Raw genomic sequence first — 20,351 nt, forward strand, 5'->3', positions numbered from 1 at the left:
GTCGGTCAGCATTACACTGGTGCAGTCTGTGGTCATCACTGTCGGTCAGCATTACACTGGTACAGTCTGTGGTCATCACTGTCAGTCAGCATTACACTGGTACAGTCTGTGGTCATCACTGTCGGTCAGCATTACACTGGTACAGTCTGTGGTCATCACTGTCGGTCAGCATTACACTGGTACAGTCTGTGGTCATCACTGTCGGTCAGCATTACACTGGTACAGTCTGTGGTCATCACTGTCAGTCAGCATTACACTGGTACAGTCTGTGGTCATCACTGTCAGTCAGCATTACACTAGTACAGTCTGTGGTCAATCATCACTGTCAGTCAGCATTACACTGGTACAGTCTGGCCTCATCAGTAAGCAGAGATAGTACCATGGAATCATCCGACTGGTTGGGCTCACTGGTGGTACAATCTGCAGTGTACAATGTAAACAACACCGGTGAGATGAGGCAGCCTTGACTTGCTGCAACAGGAGTCCTGATCGGAGAGGAACGTGTATCATTTACCTTTACTGGCTGCATTCTGTTTGTGAGAAAAGAGTTGGGCCAGAATCATTAAAGACTCCAGTCACCCGAACAACTGCCTCTTTGAACTGCTGCGGTCAGGCAAGCGATACCGGAGTCTCAAGGCGAGCACAGAAAGACTCAGAAGAAGCTTCTATCCCCAGGCCATCAGGCTGCTAAACGAACAATGAATGAACACTACACAACAACAACCACCAAACGCACATAGCACACACATCCACACGCACACACTCACTTTAAACAAACACACTGTAGCACCCACTCCACACACTTTATAGCACACACCCACTTTAAACAAACACACTGTAGCACCCACTCCCCACACTTTATATTTATTGATGAAGGATTGCACTACAACTCGTACACCTTACTGTAAATTGTACCTAAATTGTACCTCATCCCATTTCTGCTTTGCACTAGATAGTACTGTACATTAGTACACTGCATAGTATTGTATATTATATGGTAACTCAGAACATTGTACATATGTCTATACCGAACACTGTGACCTCATTTTCTTCTTCTAAATTACATGCTATACTATGTTATTTGATACTATCTTGTCTAGCACAGTCTCTGGAGCGTAACAGTAAGAAGCATTTTGTATGAAAGTATTCTGTACTTCTGTATGACAACTATTAAAGAAACTTGAAACTTGAAACTTGAAATGGGGAGTGCATAAGAATACAATAATAATATGTTACACTTGACACTTGACTGTAATCCCAGGAAACTCCGGCAAACAGCGCTTAACTGCATTTCCTTATAAATCGTGCCATTTCTCGCCTGGATCAAGAATCATTCTGAAATCAACGCTAGATTATCGGTATTATGTTTCATCATGCATGCACGAAAGGGTGGGGGGGGCGGAGGGTTTCTATGCTTCGAGCGCCACCAACGGCATACATTACACAGTACATTACAGACACACACTGCGATCGCGGGGGGAAAATCATCGGATCAACGCAAGATTGATAACATATAGTCCTTACCTTGTCTATGATGTACTGCAAAAAGAATAATCCAATTATCTGATCGCCATTCCAAATATTGATTGCGGACATGTGTCCAACGTTATCCACCAAAACACGTGAACTCGAGTGTCCCCAATCCATGTGTTATAAACGTTACTCATGCCCGAGAAGGAAAACCTGGACCGGACTTCTTAGATCAGCGTACAGCCCAAGCCAGAGGGTTTCCAATGATGTGCAATACCGGCCACAAGGCATTAGGCGGCGGTATTGGCCGTTTGCGATCTCAGAGCCATTCCCAATGATAACATCAGGCTGGATGGATGAATTATGAATGGATATAGCGAATAAAAGAAATAACGATTAAAACCCGTGTTTTCTCGGGTTTGGCGCTCAAGCGATGGCGAGTTAACCCGACTAATCCCGGGTCTGGGGCTGAATGTGTTAATGGTGGGACTTGATAAAAAAATGTATTGAATTAATTAGAGACTTTATAGTTAATAAATTGAAATTAATCGCATTTTAAACGCATATCAACATTTGATGCGAAAAGCTAAATTGTTCAATTCAAATGGATTTTGGTATACGAGTGAATCATTGAATATACATTATACGTTTAAGCAGCAAAATCTTGTTTATTAGCTACTACACAGACCAACAGATCAATGCAATTTTTATCCTCTTAAAAATTTTACAATGTTTCAGCAGAAAACGAAACCGATTTGCATACCTTTCTTGCAAAGCTTTACTTTATACTTTATACGTATAGCACATGCATGAGTCTGGTCTCTTTTGAATGGTAACATTCTGAAGTTGCTAAAACAAGACAAATCACTTTGAGTGCTAATGTAATAGAGAAACAGAGGTTTGAACACACTGAAATAAAAAAAAATGCTCCTTACTGCCAGATGCCTGTTTTTGGGCTCCAAATGAGAGGTAGGAGCTGGAAAACACAACGGTTCCATAGCCTTAAGTTGTATAGTCATACAGTCCAAAGTTTATAAAAATCCCACGGAAAATTCGTTTTGTAGAAAGGTTTTTGTAATGTGTGTACCGCAATAATCCAAAATGGCCATTCACTTCCATTCATTCAGACCCGCGAGTGAAAACAAAGAACTTGTTTGTCTTCTTCTGCACCTTTCTCGTTGCAATCAGTGCTTGTCTGGGATCGCTTTTGGAGCACACGCTCCTGGGCTACAACAGTGGTCAATCATTTTCGCCATCAGCAGTGACCGGTCAGTTTGGGACCATACAGTTGGATGTGGTCACTTGACGGAGCGGCCTGTCAAATAAAAATAGAAGGACACTTCCCTGGAGGAATCTGAGAAAGCAGGATAACTCACTTATTTTAACAGATGTCTGTCTTTCTCTCTCTAGGTCATTTTTGAAGCGGAGGTGTCGGACAGTAAAGCCGGCTTCATCGCCATTGATGACATCCAGGTTCTCAGCTACCCCTGTGGTGAGTCTTACCCTATCCTCTGGACTAAATCTTATCAAATGGGTCTCTGGACAAAATCTTATCAGATGGGTCTCTGGACAAAATCTTATCAGATGGGTCTCTGGACAAAATCTTATCAGATGGGTCTCTGGACTAAATCTTATCAGATGAGGGTCTCTGGACCAAATCTTATCAGATGTGTCTCTGGACTAAGTCTTATCAGATGGGTCTCTGGGGGGGGGGGGGGGGGGTCTGTGGTCTAATGTGGGTCTTTTTGGGGTCCTTGACATGAAAAAGTTTGGGAACTCATGTGGAAAGTCAATTACCATGCCGGCGATTAGCCACAGCCCACTGCATTGACACTGATAGCTTTGGTCAGCAATTAGTCTTCACCGATGAGGGTTTCTGTTATAGTTGAATGGAGAGATAATTGGAAAGGTGACACAGAGAGGAGAAGGAGAGGAGAGGAAAGGGTAGGGGAGGAGAGGAGAAGGGGGAGATAGAAGAGAGGAGAGGGGAGAAGCGAAGGGGAGGAGAGGAGAGCAGAGGGGAGGGAAGAGGAAACAAGGAGAGGGGGAGGAGAGGGGAAGAAACGAGAGGGGGGGATGAGAGGTGAGGGGAGGAGATGAGATGAGAGGGAGACGGAGGCAGACAGAGAGAGAGAGAAAGGGAGAGAGACTGGAGGATAGAGATACAGAGAGAGAGAGAGAGAGAGAGAGAGAGAGAGAGAGAGAGAGAGAGAGAGAGTGAAGCGAGAAATGAGTGTTAGGGCAATCATGGAGAGAAGACTATTCTGACCAGTCAGCACTTTACACACACACACACATACACACACATAGAGACAGACCTCACACGCACGCACGTGCAAACATACAGACACACATACTGTATACACACACACACACACACACACACACACACACACACACACACACACACACACACACACACAATACAGTATCTGTATGTGTTGTCCAGAGAGGAGAGAGGCGAGAGGAGGAGAGAGAACAGAGGATAGTAGGAGTGAAGAGGGTAGGAAAGAGGAAGGAGAGAGGAGAGAGGATAGTAGGAGTGAAGAGAGTAGGAAAGAGGAAGGAGAGAGGAGAGACTGCTCCCTCTCAAACACACTCTGAGCAGACAAACAGAGAATCAATTGAGGGTGGCTTTCATTTAAGATCAGCAAACAATCAGTTAAAATAGAAATACAACCATACAAATCAGTTAAAACAGTTACAGACAGGTAATGGATGGTTATTAACCATTTCACTGCCGCACTACCAAACTGTTAACCCTTTCACTGTGACAATACACAGAAGGTTAAGCCTTTCACTGCCGCACGACAGCAGGTTAACCCTTTCACTTCAAGTGTCCAAGAGGTACAAAAGTATTAAGTAACAAGGGGTGACAGTGACTCAGGAGGTAGTGGTAATCGGAAGGTTCCCGGCTAAATTCCAGCTCCGGTGTAAGACACTTAACCCCTAACTGCTGAGTGTAAGGGTGAACAACAGCCTGCTCCTGAACATTGGTAAAACCAAGGAGCTGATCGTGGATTATAGGAGAGGACAGCAGGAGACACACACACCACTGAGGATAAACGGGGCTACCGTGGACAGGGTGAGCAGCTTTAAGTACCTGGGGGTCCACATCTCAGAGGATCTGACATGGTCAACACACATAGACTCAGTCGTAAAAAAGGCGAAGCAGCGCCTCTACCACCTGAGACAGTTAAGGAAGTTCAGAGTATCTGGGAAGATACTCCAGTCCTTCTACTCCGGAGCTGTAGAGAGCATCTTGACTGGAAACATCACTGCCTGGTATGGCAACAGCACGGCACAGGACAAGAAGGCCCTACAGAGAGTGGTGCGCTCAGCCGAGCGTACCACGGGTATTGCACTACCAACCCTGCAGGTCCTATACAACAAGAGGTGCAAATCCAGAGCCTGCAGGATAATGAAAGACCCTCACCACCCCAACAACAGCCTGTTCATGCTGTTGCGGTCAGGCAGACGCCTGCGAACCCCAGCTACTAGGACAGAGAGGCTTCGGCTCAGTTTCTTCCCCCAGGCCATCAGAGCCTTGAACACTGAACTCTCCACACTCAACCACACATGAGCACACACACGATACACACACTGTACATGCTCACACACTAGCAGCCACTTTAACATGAGCAAGCACACACTCATGCTGCACACGCCCACACTTATGGCCACTAAGGAAAGGTCACTTTAAAAATAGTATAGTAACAGTAACCATGTCCTCCATGCTCTGTAAATAACTTATGTACAAATACCGATATGCCCTACTATTTTACTGTTTATTGCACAATGTTGTTTTATTGGATTCCATTATATATTGTATTACTGTATTGCACATCGTTGCGGGGCAAGACCACCCGCATTTCATTGTATACTTGTATGCCGTGACAAATAAAACTCTTGACTTGACTTGACTTGACTTGAATGTGAGTTATAAATATGTAAAATGCTTAGATAAAAGCTGTCCATTTTATTAAGTTGTATGTCACTTAACACATCGTACAACGTGTTTCAAGGTCATGCTAATTCTGCCATTCCACGGCGTATGACGTTATTGAGATCATATTTCATTTTTTCGCCATGGTATTCATAATTCCCTCACCCAGCCTCGGCTGATACAGTGGGAGCCTGCACAACTCTGCAACGCTTCAATACTGCCGCCTGGTGGATGATCGGGCGAGTTACAACGGGAAATGGATCTCTGGTGATCTCCGTGCATCTGGGAAATGCGTCCGGCACTCACATATTGTTGCGGGACTCTAGACACACATCCGTGTATATGGATCGCTGCCATAACTCAATAATCGATATGAATTGGGGCGTTTATTATTATTATACAAACCGGAAATGGATCTAGTCGATCCACGTCAAATAAGTGGGATCTTTTTCCTCCAGTCTCATCGGCGAACGGTAAGAGGACGCTGACGTCATTTTCAGCATGATTGTTTATTATTATTAATGCAAACTGCTCTGATCAATATATCACCCATACTACATAAAAGCATTTACTGACGATCACGGAATTATAAATGACCCCCCCCCCCCCGTTCATCCGCGCATGATGAGTCAACGTTTAGGATTGTATTCAGTTGGATTTTTTAATATAGCGTGGATTGCGAATAAACTGCAATCCATAATCTATATTATGCGTTTAGGCCTATAACTAGCGTTCTAGGAATTACTGCAGAAAACGATAAAAACATACTTATATTCTACATTTACATTTACATTTAGTCATTTAGCTGACGCTTTTATCCAAAGCGACTTACAAGTTCTGTACGACAAGACAGCAAGAAGGGTACAACTCTATCAGCTGAGTAACAATGTTTATCAAAGTGTTGCGTGTTACAGTGTAGGTTAGTTTATTAGGACAAGTGCATGACAGTAAGGTTAGTCACGGTTAGGTTTTTATTTTTATTTAATTTTTATTTTTTTATCATTTCAGATAATGGTTGAAGAAGTGAGTCTTTAGTCGACGGCGAAAGATTGGACGGGATTCGGCTGTCCTAACTGGGATGGGTAGTTCATTCCACCATTGTGGGGCAAGGACTGAGAATAGGCGGCTTCTCTTAGATTCTAGACGGTATTTTAGTATGAATATATGAATGAAAAAGTATAACGTTCCTACATCCTGAACGATAGCTAATCGATGTTGAATGGGCCATAGTAATGTCAATTTAGCAATACAATTTAAAAAGTTATAGCCCTGCAAAGAAGGTAAACATCTCCATAGGCTTAGATTGGTGGCAGTGATCATACATTGATGGATATAAGCGTGGCAGTTAATGTGTTAAGAGATTCCACGAGTGCTGCTCTAATAATAATAATAATTAATTTTATTTATATAGCGCTTCTCAATGACCCGAAGTCGCTGATGCGATTCAAATCAAATTTATTTGTAAGGCCCGACAACACACGTTAATGTCCCCATGGGCCGGACACGTCTTCTTTAAACAAGTCGAGAAGAAACATCACAATAAATCAAGAACAAAACAAAAAACACCATGAAATCCAAAATAAAATGTTAAATAAATAAATGCAACACTCCCAGACATAGAACTTGGCACAGGTAGACAGACATGACCACAATCCTCTGAGAGGGTTACGTACCTCCACAATGCCCAATGCCCGGGTTGTAATACCCCACATGGAGGTACACCCTCACCCCCACTGGTGCCGATGCATCCGTTTTCTCGTAGGCATACTGGATTGTCTCCATACCCCGCCGTTACCCCGGGGGGGACCATCTAGATTTAGACCCTGGTTGGCTTGTCTGGCTTGAAACAGACAAAAACCACTGAATTTAGGTCTTCAGGGCCCTGGCTGGGTATGACAGTGATCGTCGCTGGTCATCCCCACCATAGATATCTATAGAACACTAGATAGCTTAAGGCGGAGTCACCAGCGTCACTGAACCGCCGCCATCTTGCTCCAGTTAGCCTTGAGAGAGTGAGTGAGCTGCACAGACAAAAATACTCATAACTCGCTGAAATATTGACGGATTTACAAACGGGTTGGTTTGCTATAAACATCAAAGATGTAGTTATGATACTGCATACTTATAAAAAAAAATTATTTAAAGATGTTTTTTTTTTACAAACCGCTTGAATCATAGCCACGTTAATAATGCTTGTAATAAACCAAACCGTTTGTAAATCCGTCAATATTTCAGCGAGTTATGAGTATTTTTGTCTGTGCAGCTCACTCACTCTCACTCAAGGCTAACTGGAGCAAGATGGCGGCGGTTCAGTGACGTCGCTCTCCATTGGCCGGCAGCGCGGGCAAGCTATCTAGTGTTCTATATATATCTATGATCCCCACCACCCACTTGGGTGGGGCAGAGGGCCCATAATTCCACTGATTGATTCAGACGGAAGTCTGAGAAAACTGGGTTTGGAACTTTGGACACAAGGTCACACCCGTGTTGCATCCTGCCAGCATTGACAGCAGCTCTGATGTATAGACAGAGCGTGCAGTTATCCGCTCTCGTAGGCAATGTCACTGCTTATTAGGAATGCGAGAGAGACAACCACTCCAAGGTCACTAATTCCAGGGGCTTGAAGGGCCTCCTGTTGCAGGGCGGCCATGACCTGATCTAAACCGGAATGACCGGCCTCCCACTGTGTGGCGCAAGCCTCTGAGTGTCTTTACAAACTGCAACATGAGGTTGCGAGGCTGGCCACTTTGAGTGTCTCCAGGCCTGTCTTCCCTGGAGCTGGGGGCAAGCTCCAGGTGCAGGAATACAGCCACACAGACTCTTCATGGGTGCATTAGCGTAAGCCAGAGATAAGTGACACTGTGCGCTTTCAAATCTGGTCGGTAAAGCAACACAGACTACTGTTGTGTGTGTTGGCACTAAGTGGACCATTACAGGAGTAATGGTCGCTGTCCAAAATGACATAGTTGCACAGACACATGTGGGACCCTACTGTACCTTGGATAGCTGGATCATCCAAGCCCCTCTCTGAGCCCCAAGGGTCACTCCAGGGGTTCCCAGACCCACTGCCATGCCCGCAAGGCAGCCAGTGCCCCAGGCATGTGTAATGGCTGCTGGTTAAAGACACCCAATGTCCCTGAACGCAGCATTAGGTCCCGGGGCCCGCTGTGGTATCTTCACTGCATCTACTAGGCCAGGGGTCAGGAACCTTTTTGACTGGGAGAGCCATAAAAGCCAAATATTTCTAAATATATTTCATTGAGAGCCATATAGTATTTTTAACGTATAATAAATTAAATATGTCTTACTTTTAATGCGACTTCTGGTGCTGCATGGTTTTGCTGATGGCCTTGTAATCTGGTTCATACGTGGTGAGGTTGAGCTTCATGCAGGCGTTGAGGCTTCCATCAGTTAAACATGAGCGTAGGTTGGTCTTAATGTTCCTCATATGCGAGAATGACTGCCCACATGCATATGTAGAGCCAAACATGGTCAATACGGCAATACTCACGCTGCATTGTGTGGTATGTCACAGGAAGCTCGTTCCAAGTTTTAAGAATCAGCTGGTCTTCAGGTTGAAGATTTTTTATTTCTGTCCACTTGTGTTCCCTCGCCAGCTCTGCTCGCTATATCTTCAGCTACAGATACTATTAGCTGTATCTTCAAAACTAATTTCTGTTTACTTTAAAATGACACAGTATTATTAAGAAATATCACAAGTATTAAAAAAAAATTTAAATAAAAAAATTTACTCAAAATTTTCTGGGAGCCATATGCTGTCACCAGAAGAGCCATATATCGCTCGCGAGCCATAGGTTCCCGACCCCTATACTAGGCCAATCCTGTCTCAATGCTTGACTAGAAACCTCAGTAGGCAGTGCCATTTTGTTGACACAGCCAGGGCTGAAATAGCCACAGATGAGATCTAACTGTTTAAAATTAAGCCATGGCTGTCCTTGCTGCCTCTTATCTTCCCATGGAAGGAACAACGAGTTTGTTGCAACCAGGTCTAAGTACATTTTGATTTTTTTTATCGTCATAATTTAGAAATGAGATCGCATAGGTCTATGAATCGAGATCGCGATTTCTTTTCGATTAATCGTGCAGCCCTACTGGGTATCCAAAGTATTCCAGGAAAGCCGGCTGCTCACTGCATCCTAGTAGTAGGGCAGCCCATTGTATATGGCACTGATTTAGGGGAGACATTGCTTCCCCAGAGGTAGTTTATAACGTGTGTCTTAGCTGATGTGGCTGGCAAGCAATGCAACCACTAGTTTTCAAAATAAAAGCTTTCATTCAAACTTGCTAAGAGAAACACAATTTGAAGTCGGGTGTGGCAAGCCAGGGGGAACCTCCATGTATATAGCGTGGCAGTATCACTTGAGCCTGTGTCTCAAAGATCCAAGCGCATCAATCTGGTGTTTTTCACAGCCCCTAACACAGTCTGCTAGCCTTTAGGGCTTAGTGATGTGTTTGAGAGGGTGTTAGTCTTTAGGGCTTAGTGATGTGTTTGAGAGGGTGTTAGTCTTTAGGGCTTAGTGATGTGTTTGACACGGTGCTAGTCTTTAGGGCTTAGTGATGTGTTTGAGAGGGTGCTAGCCTTTAGGGCTTAGTGATGTGTTTGACAGGGTGCTAGTCTTTAGGGGTTAGTAGTGATGTGTTTGACAGGGTGCTAGTCTTTAGGGGTTAGTAGTGATGTGTTTGAGAGGGTGCTAGCCTTTAGGGCTTAGTGATGTGTTTGACAGGGTGCTAGTCTTTAGGGGTTAGTAGTGATGTGTTTGACAGGGTGCTTGTCTTTAGGGCTTAGTGATGTATTTGACACGGTGCTAGTCTTTAGGGCTTAGTAGTGATGTGTTTGACATGGTGCTTGTCTTTAGGGGTTAGTGATGTGTTTGACAGGGTTATCCAAGGGATAAAAACATGAGAAAGTGCAAGCACTTATTTCCATCATGGTCCCTGATTTTGGACATGGACAGACATCATAAAACATAGAGCATCATAATAAAACAGAGCATCATAATAAAACATAGAGCATCATAATAAAAACAGCATCATAATAAAACATATAGCAACCCCATAAAACACACCCTACCCTCTCCTTCCTAGATGTGGCTATTCTATACTTCACTGGGTTAGTGATGCTACAAGTATAAACACACTACACATGGAGCATGGAATATCATGAGAGTTTCATGAGACAGGGGCATCTGGGGGCTGACGATGCTTTCTGTTGGACTACTTGGGCAAAAAAATTATTCAATGAAGAGTGTTTACTGGGCGTTGCCATGATGAATCGAATGCGACTTGGAGTGAAAATAACAAATTTCTTTTACGTTCTAATTGAGGTGTCAGCCCCCAGTAAACAGACAGAGCTATACAACTGCAAGCTAGCCTAGCGTACCATGAATTTTTGCTAAGCTAGGCTAGCTTGCAGCCGGATAGCTTTCTATTGAATGCACAGAGAGGAAATTGGTATCTATTTTCTTGTCTAACTCTGGAGAGAACGGTAATCGCATTTCCCATAATGTTGACGTGTGCCTTCAACCCTAACCCTATCCCTAAGAAAAGCCCTGCCTCTCAGGATGACAAGTGGTGCATAACGTGAAGGAGACAGAGGAGGAGAGAGGAGAAGATAGAGGAGTGTTTGGAATGGGCCCAGTCTCCACAGTAGCTGCATTCATACCGACAGCTGCAGCACTGAACACACACACACACACACACACGCACACACACACGCACACGCACACACGCACACACACGCACACGCACACGCACACGCACACACACACACACACACACACTTTTATCTTGCTATGTGAAGACGTGTGTAAGCCTAACCTTAACCAGGCTGATTAGGCGTTTGGTATATTGACCTTAACCAGACTGATTTGTCGTTTGGTATATTGACCTTAACCAGGCTGATTAGGCGTTTGGTATATTGACCTTAACCAGGCTGATTAGGCGTTTGGTATATTGACCTTAACCAGGCTGATTAGGCGTTTGGTATATTGACCTTAAACAGACTGATTTGTCGTTTGGTATATTGACCTTAACCAGGCTGATTAGGCGTTTGGTATATTGACCTTAACCAGGCTGATTAGGCGTTTGGTATATTGACCTTAAACAGACTGATTTGTCGTTTGGTATATTGACCTTAACCAGGCTGATTTGTCGTTTGGTATATTGACCTTAACCAGACTGATTTGTCGTTTGGTATATTGACCTTAACACATTGGGTGCCATGCGGTATGCCCATCTTTACCACTATCTGCCAGTGCTGTAAGCCTATGGAGTGGCTCACCTTCTTTGCAGGGCTATAACTTTTTAAATATTATAGCTATATCGACATTACTATGGCCCATTCAACATCGGGTATCTATCGTTCCGGATGTGGGAACGTTATATTTTTCCATTCATACATTGTCGTGTTAGTACCGTCGAGAATATAAGTATGTTTTTAGACTGTATAGCAGTAATTCCTAGAACGCGCGCTATAGGCCCTGACGCATATTATACATTATCGATTGGCGTTTCGTCCCTATACACGCTATATAAAAAATGTCAAATGCATATGATCGCTATACATTATGCTCCATCATGCGTGAAGGAAAGGGGGGGGGGGTCGTTTATGATTCCTTGATTGTCACTAACGGCTTTCTTTAGTAAGACACCATACGTTGATTGGACAGATTGCAATGAAATAAATGGACAATCGAGCTGGAAATAACGTTAGATTCTTCTTACATCTGGCCGATGCGTCTGGAGAAAAAAAATTCCAATTATTTGATGTCTATCTGCTAGATTCATTTTCCGTTTGTATGACGCAATCAACGCCGAAAGCATATTGATTCTTGCGTCTCGAAAGCGATCCAATGCACTCGAGGTGTGTATATTGATCCACGTTACAAGATATCTCTGGCGGAACTCTTTCCCAGATGCACAGAGCGCATTTCCGGTTTAGAGTGGAGTGTAACTCGCCTGAAATCCACCAGGCGGCGGTATTGAGACGTTGCAATATCAGACAGGGTCCAGCTGGCTCCCTGAGGCTTCCTGGATGAATTATGAATGCCAATAGCGAATAAAAGAAACAACGATCATAACAACGAGTTTACTCGTTGTTGGCACTCAACGCATGGCGGCAAATAACGAGTATACTCGTTATTGGCAATTAATGTGTTAACCAGGCTGATTTGTCGTTTGGTATATTGATTAACCAGGCTGACCTGTGACCTAAATTCCTCTAAAGCTCATTTTCTTTTTCCTGTAGATAAGTCTCCTCATTTTCTGCGACTCGGGGATGTGGAAGTCAACGCAGGTCAGAACGCAACTTTCCAGTGTATCGCTACAGGGAGAGACACCAACAACAATAAACTATGGTTACAGGTAAGAGATACTAGTATCCTTTATTTAACCAGGAACTCCACCATTGAGATACGATATCTCTTTTGTAAGCTGACCTGTCCAAGATAACAGCAGCAAAAAATATATACAGTGCATCACACCAAACATAAAAACATAGAATATACATAACAACAAAAGTGCATGGCTGGAAGCGCTACAGGAGTAATCATCTGGGACCAAATTAACAGAAAGCAACAACACACTTCCTGCAAGGAGCTCTGCAATAAATATTTAAATTCACCAAGAGAGACCAGGGCATCCAGGTGGATGGGCTCCTGCAATTCATTCAACGCCAGAGGTGCAACGTGGGAGAAGGCTGTCTTTCTTATTTCAGTGACTATGGTTTTATATTAACTTAATAAATAAACAAAACGAAAAATCTACTTATTTCAACGAACATTTCAAACTAAATAACAGATTATGCACATAAAACGCTGAAAACAACCGAAGCAACAATAGTATTTTAATGAGGCTATTATTATTATCATTATTATTTTGCAACAAGTTAGCCCTCTCATAAATAGCACATATAAATGAATAACTAACTTGAACTAACTTAATAGGATTGAAGTGATATTTGACTTAAAAAAAAAAGAAAAAAAGCCTGACGATGTCCATTGGGCCGCGGCTCTCTGACGCCTTATTTTCTGGGCCCTGGCCTGAAAAGTTTGGGAACCCCTGATCTAGTGGACCTGGTCTGGTAGCTACTAGAGGCAAAGGAAAGTAAGCTTTTTTATATAGGGGAAGCTTCCCTAGGATGGCCTTATATAAAGATGTCCTCCATGAATACAGAGAGGTTCATCCTATCATTAACTGGTCTACATGTGTAGATTAAACACATGGTACATGGAAATTAAATGATGCTGTCAGCTTGTTACATAAAATCACATTCAATACATTGCAGTGAACTACACCTGCTCACTTTGAAACCCAAACGGTTGATCTGTCTGTCTGTCAGAGGAGGAATGGAGAGGACATTCCAGTGGCCAAGACAAAGAACATCAACCACAGACGATTCGCTGCTTCCTTCCGCCTCAAAGAAGTGACCAGTCACGATCAGGATCTGTATCGTTGTGTCACCCAATCAGAGCGAGGCTCGGGCGTGTCCAACTTCGCTGGGCTGATTGTCCGAGGTAAGAAGATAAGAACATGATTTTTATTTTGACAAATCCTGCACCTTTTGCAGCTGCCTACTTTGCAGAAGAGGTGAACAATTTAATTTGATCAGTTTACTTTGTACTGAAAACTGAATGTCATTTGAAAATATGAGACGCATGTTTAAATATGGAGTCTAATTGAAGACTGTGGAGTTAACATTTGCATTGTTTCCCTGGTAGCTGCATTATTCCTAGCCCTACGACAGTACACAATAGGACATCAGTCAAAATCTAAATCAAAATATGAATACCTTTGATGAACAATATTTCAGTAGGCTAATAATAGAGACTTTCATTCTTCATTTTAGTATTTGTGCCTGTTTACAAGGAATGTATACAAGTTTCATACTCCTTGCTGTTTTACAGGAGGCTGTCAGTCAGTGGACCTTGTCAGTAGCACTGATGATGGAGCTAATGTTACGCTAGTGTCCCTAGCGGAAATCTGTTGAGACAATGAAGTAGCTAGTTAGCTATTTTAACAAACATCTTGTCTTAAGTAATATACCCTGATTTCCAACTGTGGAAGACTAGCGACAATAAGGCTGGATAGCATAACGTTAGCTTAGAGTGTCTCAGCCAATCACAGCACGATATTGGAGGCCATGGCAGTTAGTCATGATTGCCCCTCTGGCAATCGTTAAGTGTGTGTGTGTGTGTGTGTGTGTGTGTGTGTGTGTGTGTGTGTGTGTGTGTGTGTGTGTGTGTGTGTGTGTGTGTGTGTGTGTGTGTGTGTGTGTGTGTGTGTGTGTGTGTGTGTGTGTGTGTGTGTGTGTGTGTGTGTGTGTGTGTGTGTGTGTGTGTGTGTGTGTGTGTGTGTGTGTGTGTGTGTGTGTGTGTGTGTGTGTGTGTGTGTGTGTGTGTGTGTGTGTGTGTGTGTGTGTGTGTGTGTGTGTGTGTGTGTGTGTGTGTGTGTGTGTGTGTGTGTGTGTGTGTGTGTGTGTGTGTGTGTGTGGTTGTGCTAGCTGAGTTTATAAATTGTGTGTGTCTTTGCCTGTGTGTGCTCTTGCTGTCACATTTGACATGTGGTTAATAAGGTGTCAACCGCTGTGTGTTTAAGATGTGTTTGTGTGTGTGTGAGAGAGGGAGAGAGAGGGAGGGAGTGTGAGTGTGTGTTCTAATAAGGTGTCAGTGTGTGTACATGTGAACTCCTTTATTCATACACATCAAATACTTTACATATTCAATTCATCTCAGAGAGAGAGAGATAGTCTATAATGTTGACAGAATATCTGGTTCATTAGAATGAGAATATGGAGTAGAGGAATAAGAAACTAAAATGTGAATGTGATCAAAATAAACATGAATATTAAAATATGGAAATAGAATTACCAGTATCTATCTATCTATCTATCTATCTATCTATCTATCTATCTATCTATCTATCTATCTATCTATCTATCTATCTATCTATCTATCTATCTATCTATCTATCTATCTATCTATCTAGATGTTTGAATATGAAATGTATATAAAATCACATTTAAAGGTGCTATAGATAACATTCAGCCACAAGATGTGGCACTAGAGCACCAGCATGTTTTTATCCAATCAGGTGCATTCCACGTGGGGAAATGGGAAGTAGGGAGGGGATATATGCACACAACATGTAAACAACCACAATCATCATTTTGGACCCGCAATTTTTTTTTAAATGATAAATTCATTAATCAATCATATTTTTGTGGGAAAAGCAATAGTTTTATTCTGCACCTTTCTAAAAGCTCTGTGGATGTATTTTTGTTTAACCCATTCAGTGCCAACCACAAGTATAGTCGGCATAACTCGCCATCGCTTGAGTGCCAATCACGAGTATAGTCAGGTTTGAATCGTTATTTCTTTTATTAGCGATATCCATTCATTTTTCATCCATCCAGCCTGACGTTATCATTGGGAATGGGTCTGAGCTTGCAAAGGGCAAATACCGCCGCCTATCGTCTCCTGGATGGTATTGCACATCATTGGATTGGCTGGGACTGTGCATCAAAAAAATAAGTCCGGTCCAGGTTTTACTTCTCGGGCATGCAGCTGGATACTATTGCATTGACTGGGGGACTGGGAGCATCGTGGATCATTGTGTTTTGGACTATAACGTTGGATCAATGGACGCAATCGATATTTGGAATGGCGATCAGGAATTGGATTAATCTTTTTGCATGACATCAGATGTGAGGTAAGGCCTTTATGTTACGAATCTTGGGGTAATCAGATGTTCCTTTCTCCGCCATCTGTGTGTGTGTGTGTGTGTGTGTGTGTGTGTGTGTGAGGTTCGCGCCGACCAAAGTACGGAGAAGCGATTTTTCAGACCCCGCTTCTCTTCGTACAGGACACATAAATACTATCGATAATCTAGCGTTTATTTGAAAACGATTCATAAATCAGCTGAAAAATTACAACGTGTTTTGTGTATTCCACTAAAGGGCTATTATCGTGTCTTTCTCTTGAATTACTAGAAATCTCAAACTATACTCGTATTCAAAACGGTATAAAACGGAAATGTACAGATGAAAAAACAATCCGTTTCATACATGTTGACTGCAAGCAAGTCATTGATAAGTGACTGGTGTATTAGACCCATAGCCATAATTTAAGATATAGTTTAAGCGTTCGCAACTATCCCCGTCCTCCCATTGATTAAAGCGGTGGCAATCTAGACCTAATTTGGTCATAATGGCCGTGGCTCTGAATTAGTTAATGATTACTCTACATAAGAATGTTATCTAGAGCACCTTTAATACTTTCCCCAGAATTTTTGTTTGTTTTCTAGCAAGTCGTTTTGTCTTGCTAACATCTTTAGTGTTACAGATTTCTCCATTCAAAGCTCCCAGAATGCTCCTCATTATATAGACTGTCTCTGGTTAAACTACCACAGTGATCCATCTTATTATATAGACTGCAGGTATTAAAGCGTTCCGTCTTGAGACGGATATCCGTCAATTTGATTCGGAGTTCCGTCATTTGATTCAGAGTCGTGACGGATTTTAACCTGGTATAATATGATTTGTAGATGCATACAGATTGAAACTAGATTGAGCCAATCAGAGGTGTCAAATATCATGAAAAAGGGCATTTTGACCATTCTAACCAATCAAACGTGAGCTTGACGCACACACACGCTGCTCGCAGTGCCCTCCCCCTCCCCGACCCGTCTCATTCGCACCGAAGATAGCAAGCGTGCAGGTCCTCTTTTAACACCACTAAAGCATTAAACAATGGCCCAGTAAACGATTCACTTTAGTTTAATACACAAGGCGTTGTCTAACGTTATCTAGCTGGCTAGCTACTGATAGCTCATAACATAATTGAAATTCGTTTTTGCAGCTGTGGCTAACGTTAGCTAGCTACCGATCTTCGGCTGGCTAACATTAGCTACCTAGCAACTGTAGCTAGCTAATACGGTCTGCGGTGGCTGGCTAGCTTTTAATTCGCAATGGAGTGGAGCTAACTAACTGTACAAATCGATGTGATTGGCTGAGACTGTATTTTGTACGGTTGGCTGCCTGGCTGTTGTGGATTCGGGTAGCTAGCTAGCAGCTAACATCAACTCAACATCAACACTCTGTTGACACTCTGAGCTAGTTTGCAGACAGCAATGTAACAAACAATATGGTCCGTGCAGAACCCTTATCCCCAACACATAGTTCCGTGTGTGAATAATGTTGAGCCACCACAAAAGATGAATCCAAAGTTTAATATAGTAAGATAGTACTAGGCTATATTATAACACATCTTTGCAAGTAGATTACATTAGCAAAATGCCCTTTTGACATGTAGCCTACATATTCATAATCATGAAAGTTTATTTGGAAGTATTTTATATTCTGTACTTAGTTTTAAAGTGGTCAGACAGTTCCCTCTGTGTGTAATACAGACAGTCTTCACACATTCATAAATAACACTTACAGAAAAGCTTATTGTGCACTGTAATACGTTTTGTTCAATGGGGGATTTTTTTTATGTACCGAATACCGTGAAACCGTGGTATTTTTGCCCAAGGTTATCGTACCCTCAAAATGTCATACCGGCACATGCCTAGTTACACTATAGGCTACACTACTAGGTCTACACTACTATCGTTTAAGGCTACTTTCACTGTTTTACTGCATTACAGTACTGTTATATTGTCATTTTTTTTATCAATAAAAAAAATATTACATATATATTGTTGGTGCTCCTTACATTTTGGTGGGCGCTCCTACATTTTTGCTGGTGCTCAAGTAAAAATGTTAATTTCGAGCCCTGCATAATTTGAACTATACACAATACATAATTTGAACTATAGACAATACTGAATTTGAACTATACACAATACTGAATTTGAACTATACACAATACTGAATTTGAACTATACACAATACTGAATTCGAACTATAGACAATACATAATTTGAACTATACACAATACTGAAAAGTTACAGTATGTAGATTTGTTTATTTGTATGACAAAGTCAGTCAACCTTTGCAATCAGTTTCATTTAATGAATTGAAAACAGCATTGATATTATGTAAAAGCAAACTGGCAATAGAAAAGATGTTCAAAATGATCTAGTTCCCTTAAAACGCTAAGGCTATTAAATAAAAATATATAGTGGAGGTTAAAATAAGAATATGACTTGGCCTGAAAAAAGTTCAGTCAGGAGATTTTTTTTGCTTTAATCCCTGAGACTGAATCTGGTATTAGTGCTCTCTCTCCTCATTATACTGTATAGACTGTCTCTGGTTAAACTACCACAGTGATCTGCCTTCTTATTATATTGAATGTCTCTGGTTAATCTACCACAGTGATCTGTCTCCTCATTATATAGTGTCTCTGGTTAAACTACCACAGTGATCTGTCTCATTATATAGTGTCTATGGTTAAACTGCCACAGTGCTCTGTCTCATTATATAGACTGTCTCTGGTATTAGTGCTCTCTCTCCTCATTATACTGTATATAGTGTCTCTGGTTAAACTACCACAGTGATCTGCCTTCTTATAGAATATCTCTGGTTAAACGACCACAGTGATCTGTCTCATTATGTAGAGTGTCTCTGGGGTCTCCTGGCCTATTTAGGAAATCCCTGAACATGAATTTGAATCAGTTTGTGATAGATTATTAGTTACTGGGTATTTCAAAGTACCTCATATTTGGTACCATTTTGAAGCTAACAACTAGGGCTTTTCAATTATATAAAATAAGTGTATGGTTATCATCATAATTGTTATTATTATGGTGCATATGTAGTTGCACTTGAACTTGTTGAAATTAAACTTGGAAGATAAAGATTAATTTTCAAGCACTTTCCTTGCTTATTTGAGATGTATGTGAATTGAATATGTAGACAATTTTGTTGGCAATATAGAACAGCTGACAGATTAGAAATAGCATATATTGTTCAAAAGTTATGAATTAATTAATTAAACTAGATTAGATTAAAGAAATTACATATTGTGATGGTAATTATACAACGTTCATGTCTGTGTTAAAAAATGTCTTCAAACTTACCCCATTCTCTTCATAGAGCCTTGTCTTCCTCCATACTCTCTGCCGCTCTAGAACCATCTTTCCTGGGTAGAAAAGTAGCGTGGCTCTCCCTGGCCCTTCCTGGCTCTCAGGTGTATGTTGTTAGCCAACGCTAGCATGGGAGCTAGCATCCAGCAGCTAGGCCTTGTCGTCAATTCTAGGTTTATAAAATGAAATATGTTATATATACGAATATGACCCACTAATGAATACACTAAATACAGCAATGTGGCTATTTGAAAACACTGCATTTGCGAAATAAATACGTCAATTGTGTTCACGTTAGTCAAGCGTTAGCTTTGCAGCTAACGCTCGGTACCCTGGGTGAAATTCTTACTTCACATCTGTACTTTTGATACAAGCTTTTTGAGTGGAAAATATGACCAGAATCTCTGGAAAAGCATCTCACAAACACTATAGATGGTCATAAACGTTAATGAATGCTATAATAAGTCCAATTCGAAATGCACAAACAAGCACGGATTCCCCGGAGAAATCCATTTATATAGTTCCTCTAAGACCTGCGGACTAATACTTGCTGTGATGGTGGTGATGGGTTTTCCAAATATGGTGTAGAAAGATGGTGTCCTTCCGCCGAAAACTGCCCAAACAGGACCTGACTGCCTGGCGTCTACCATCTAATCTCGCGGGCGATATCACCACAGTGATCTGTCTCACTATATAGAGTGTCTCTAGATAAGAAATTGTATTTACTTTTATCCAAAGCGACTTACAAATGACTTAAATGTAATGTTTTTATCAGCAGGAGGGGTACATCTCTGGCAGCTAAGGCCAGTGGCATTGTTCATCAAATATTGTCGATCTATCTAATAGTGTTACACTCTGTGTTACACTCTGAGTTAGTGTTGTCACGATA

General features: G+C 41.9%; 1 protein-coding gene across 4 annotated transcripts in view; it reads left to right on the plus strand.

Moving 5' to 3' along the window:
• ptprk (protein tyrosine phosphatase receptor type K) overlaps positions 1-20,351 on the plus strand; it is a 229,760-nt gene that overhangs the window by 109,394 nt on the left and 100,015 nt on the right. For all 4 annotated transcript variants that reach the window (XM_084315223.1, XM_084315225.1, XM_084315224.1 and 1 more), the window contains exons 5-7: positions 2,881-2,962; positions 12,684-12,799; positions 13,776-13,950. In XM_084315223.1, the coding sequence (XP_084171349.1) occupies positions 2,881-2,962; positions 12,684-12,799; positions 13,776-13,950 (373 nt within the window). The remainder of the gene's footprint in view (positions 1-2,880; positions 2,963-12,683; positions 12,800-13,775; positions 13,951-20,351) is intronic.

This window comes from Notolepis coatsorum, assembly GCF_963971535.1.
Source record: "Notolepis coatsorum genome assembly, chromosome: 5".
NCBI classification, from domain to species: Eukaryota; Metazoa; Chordata; class Actinopteri; order Aulopiformes; family Paralepididae; genus Notolepis; species Notolepis coatsorum.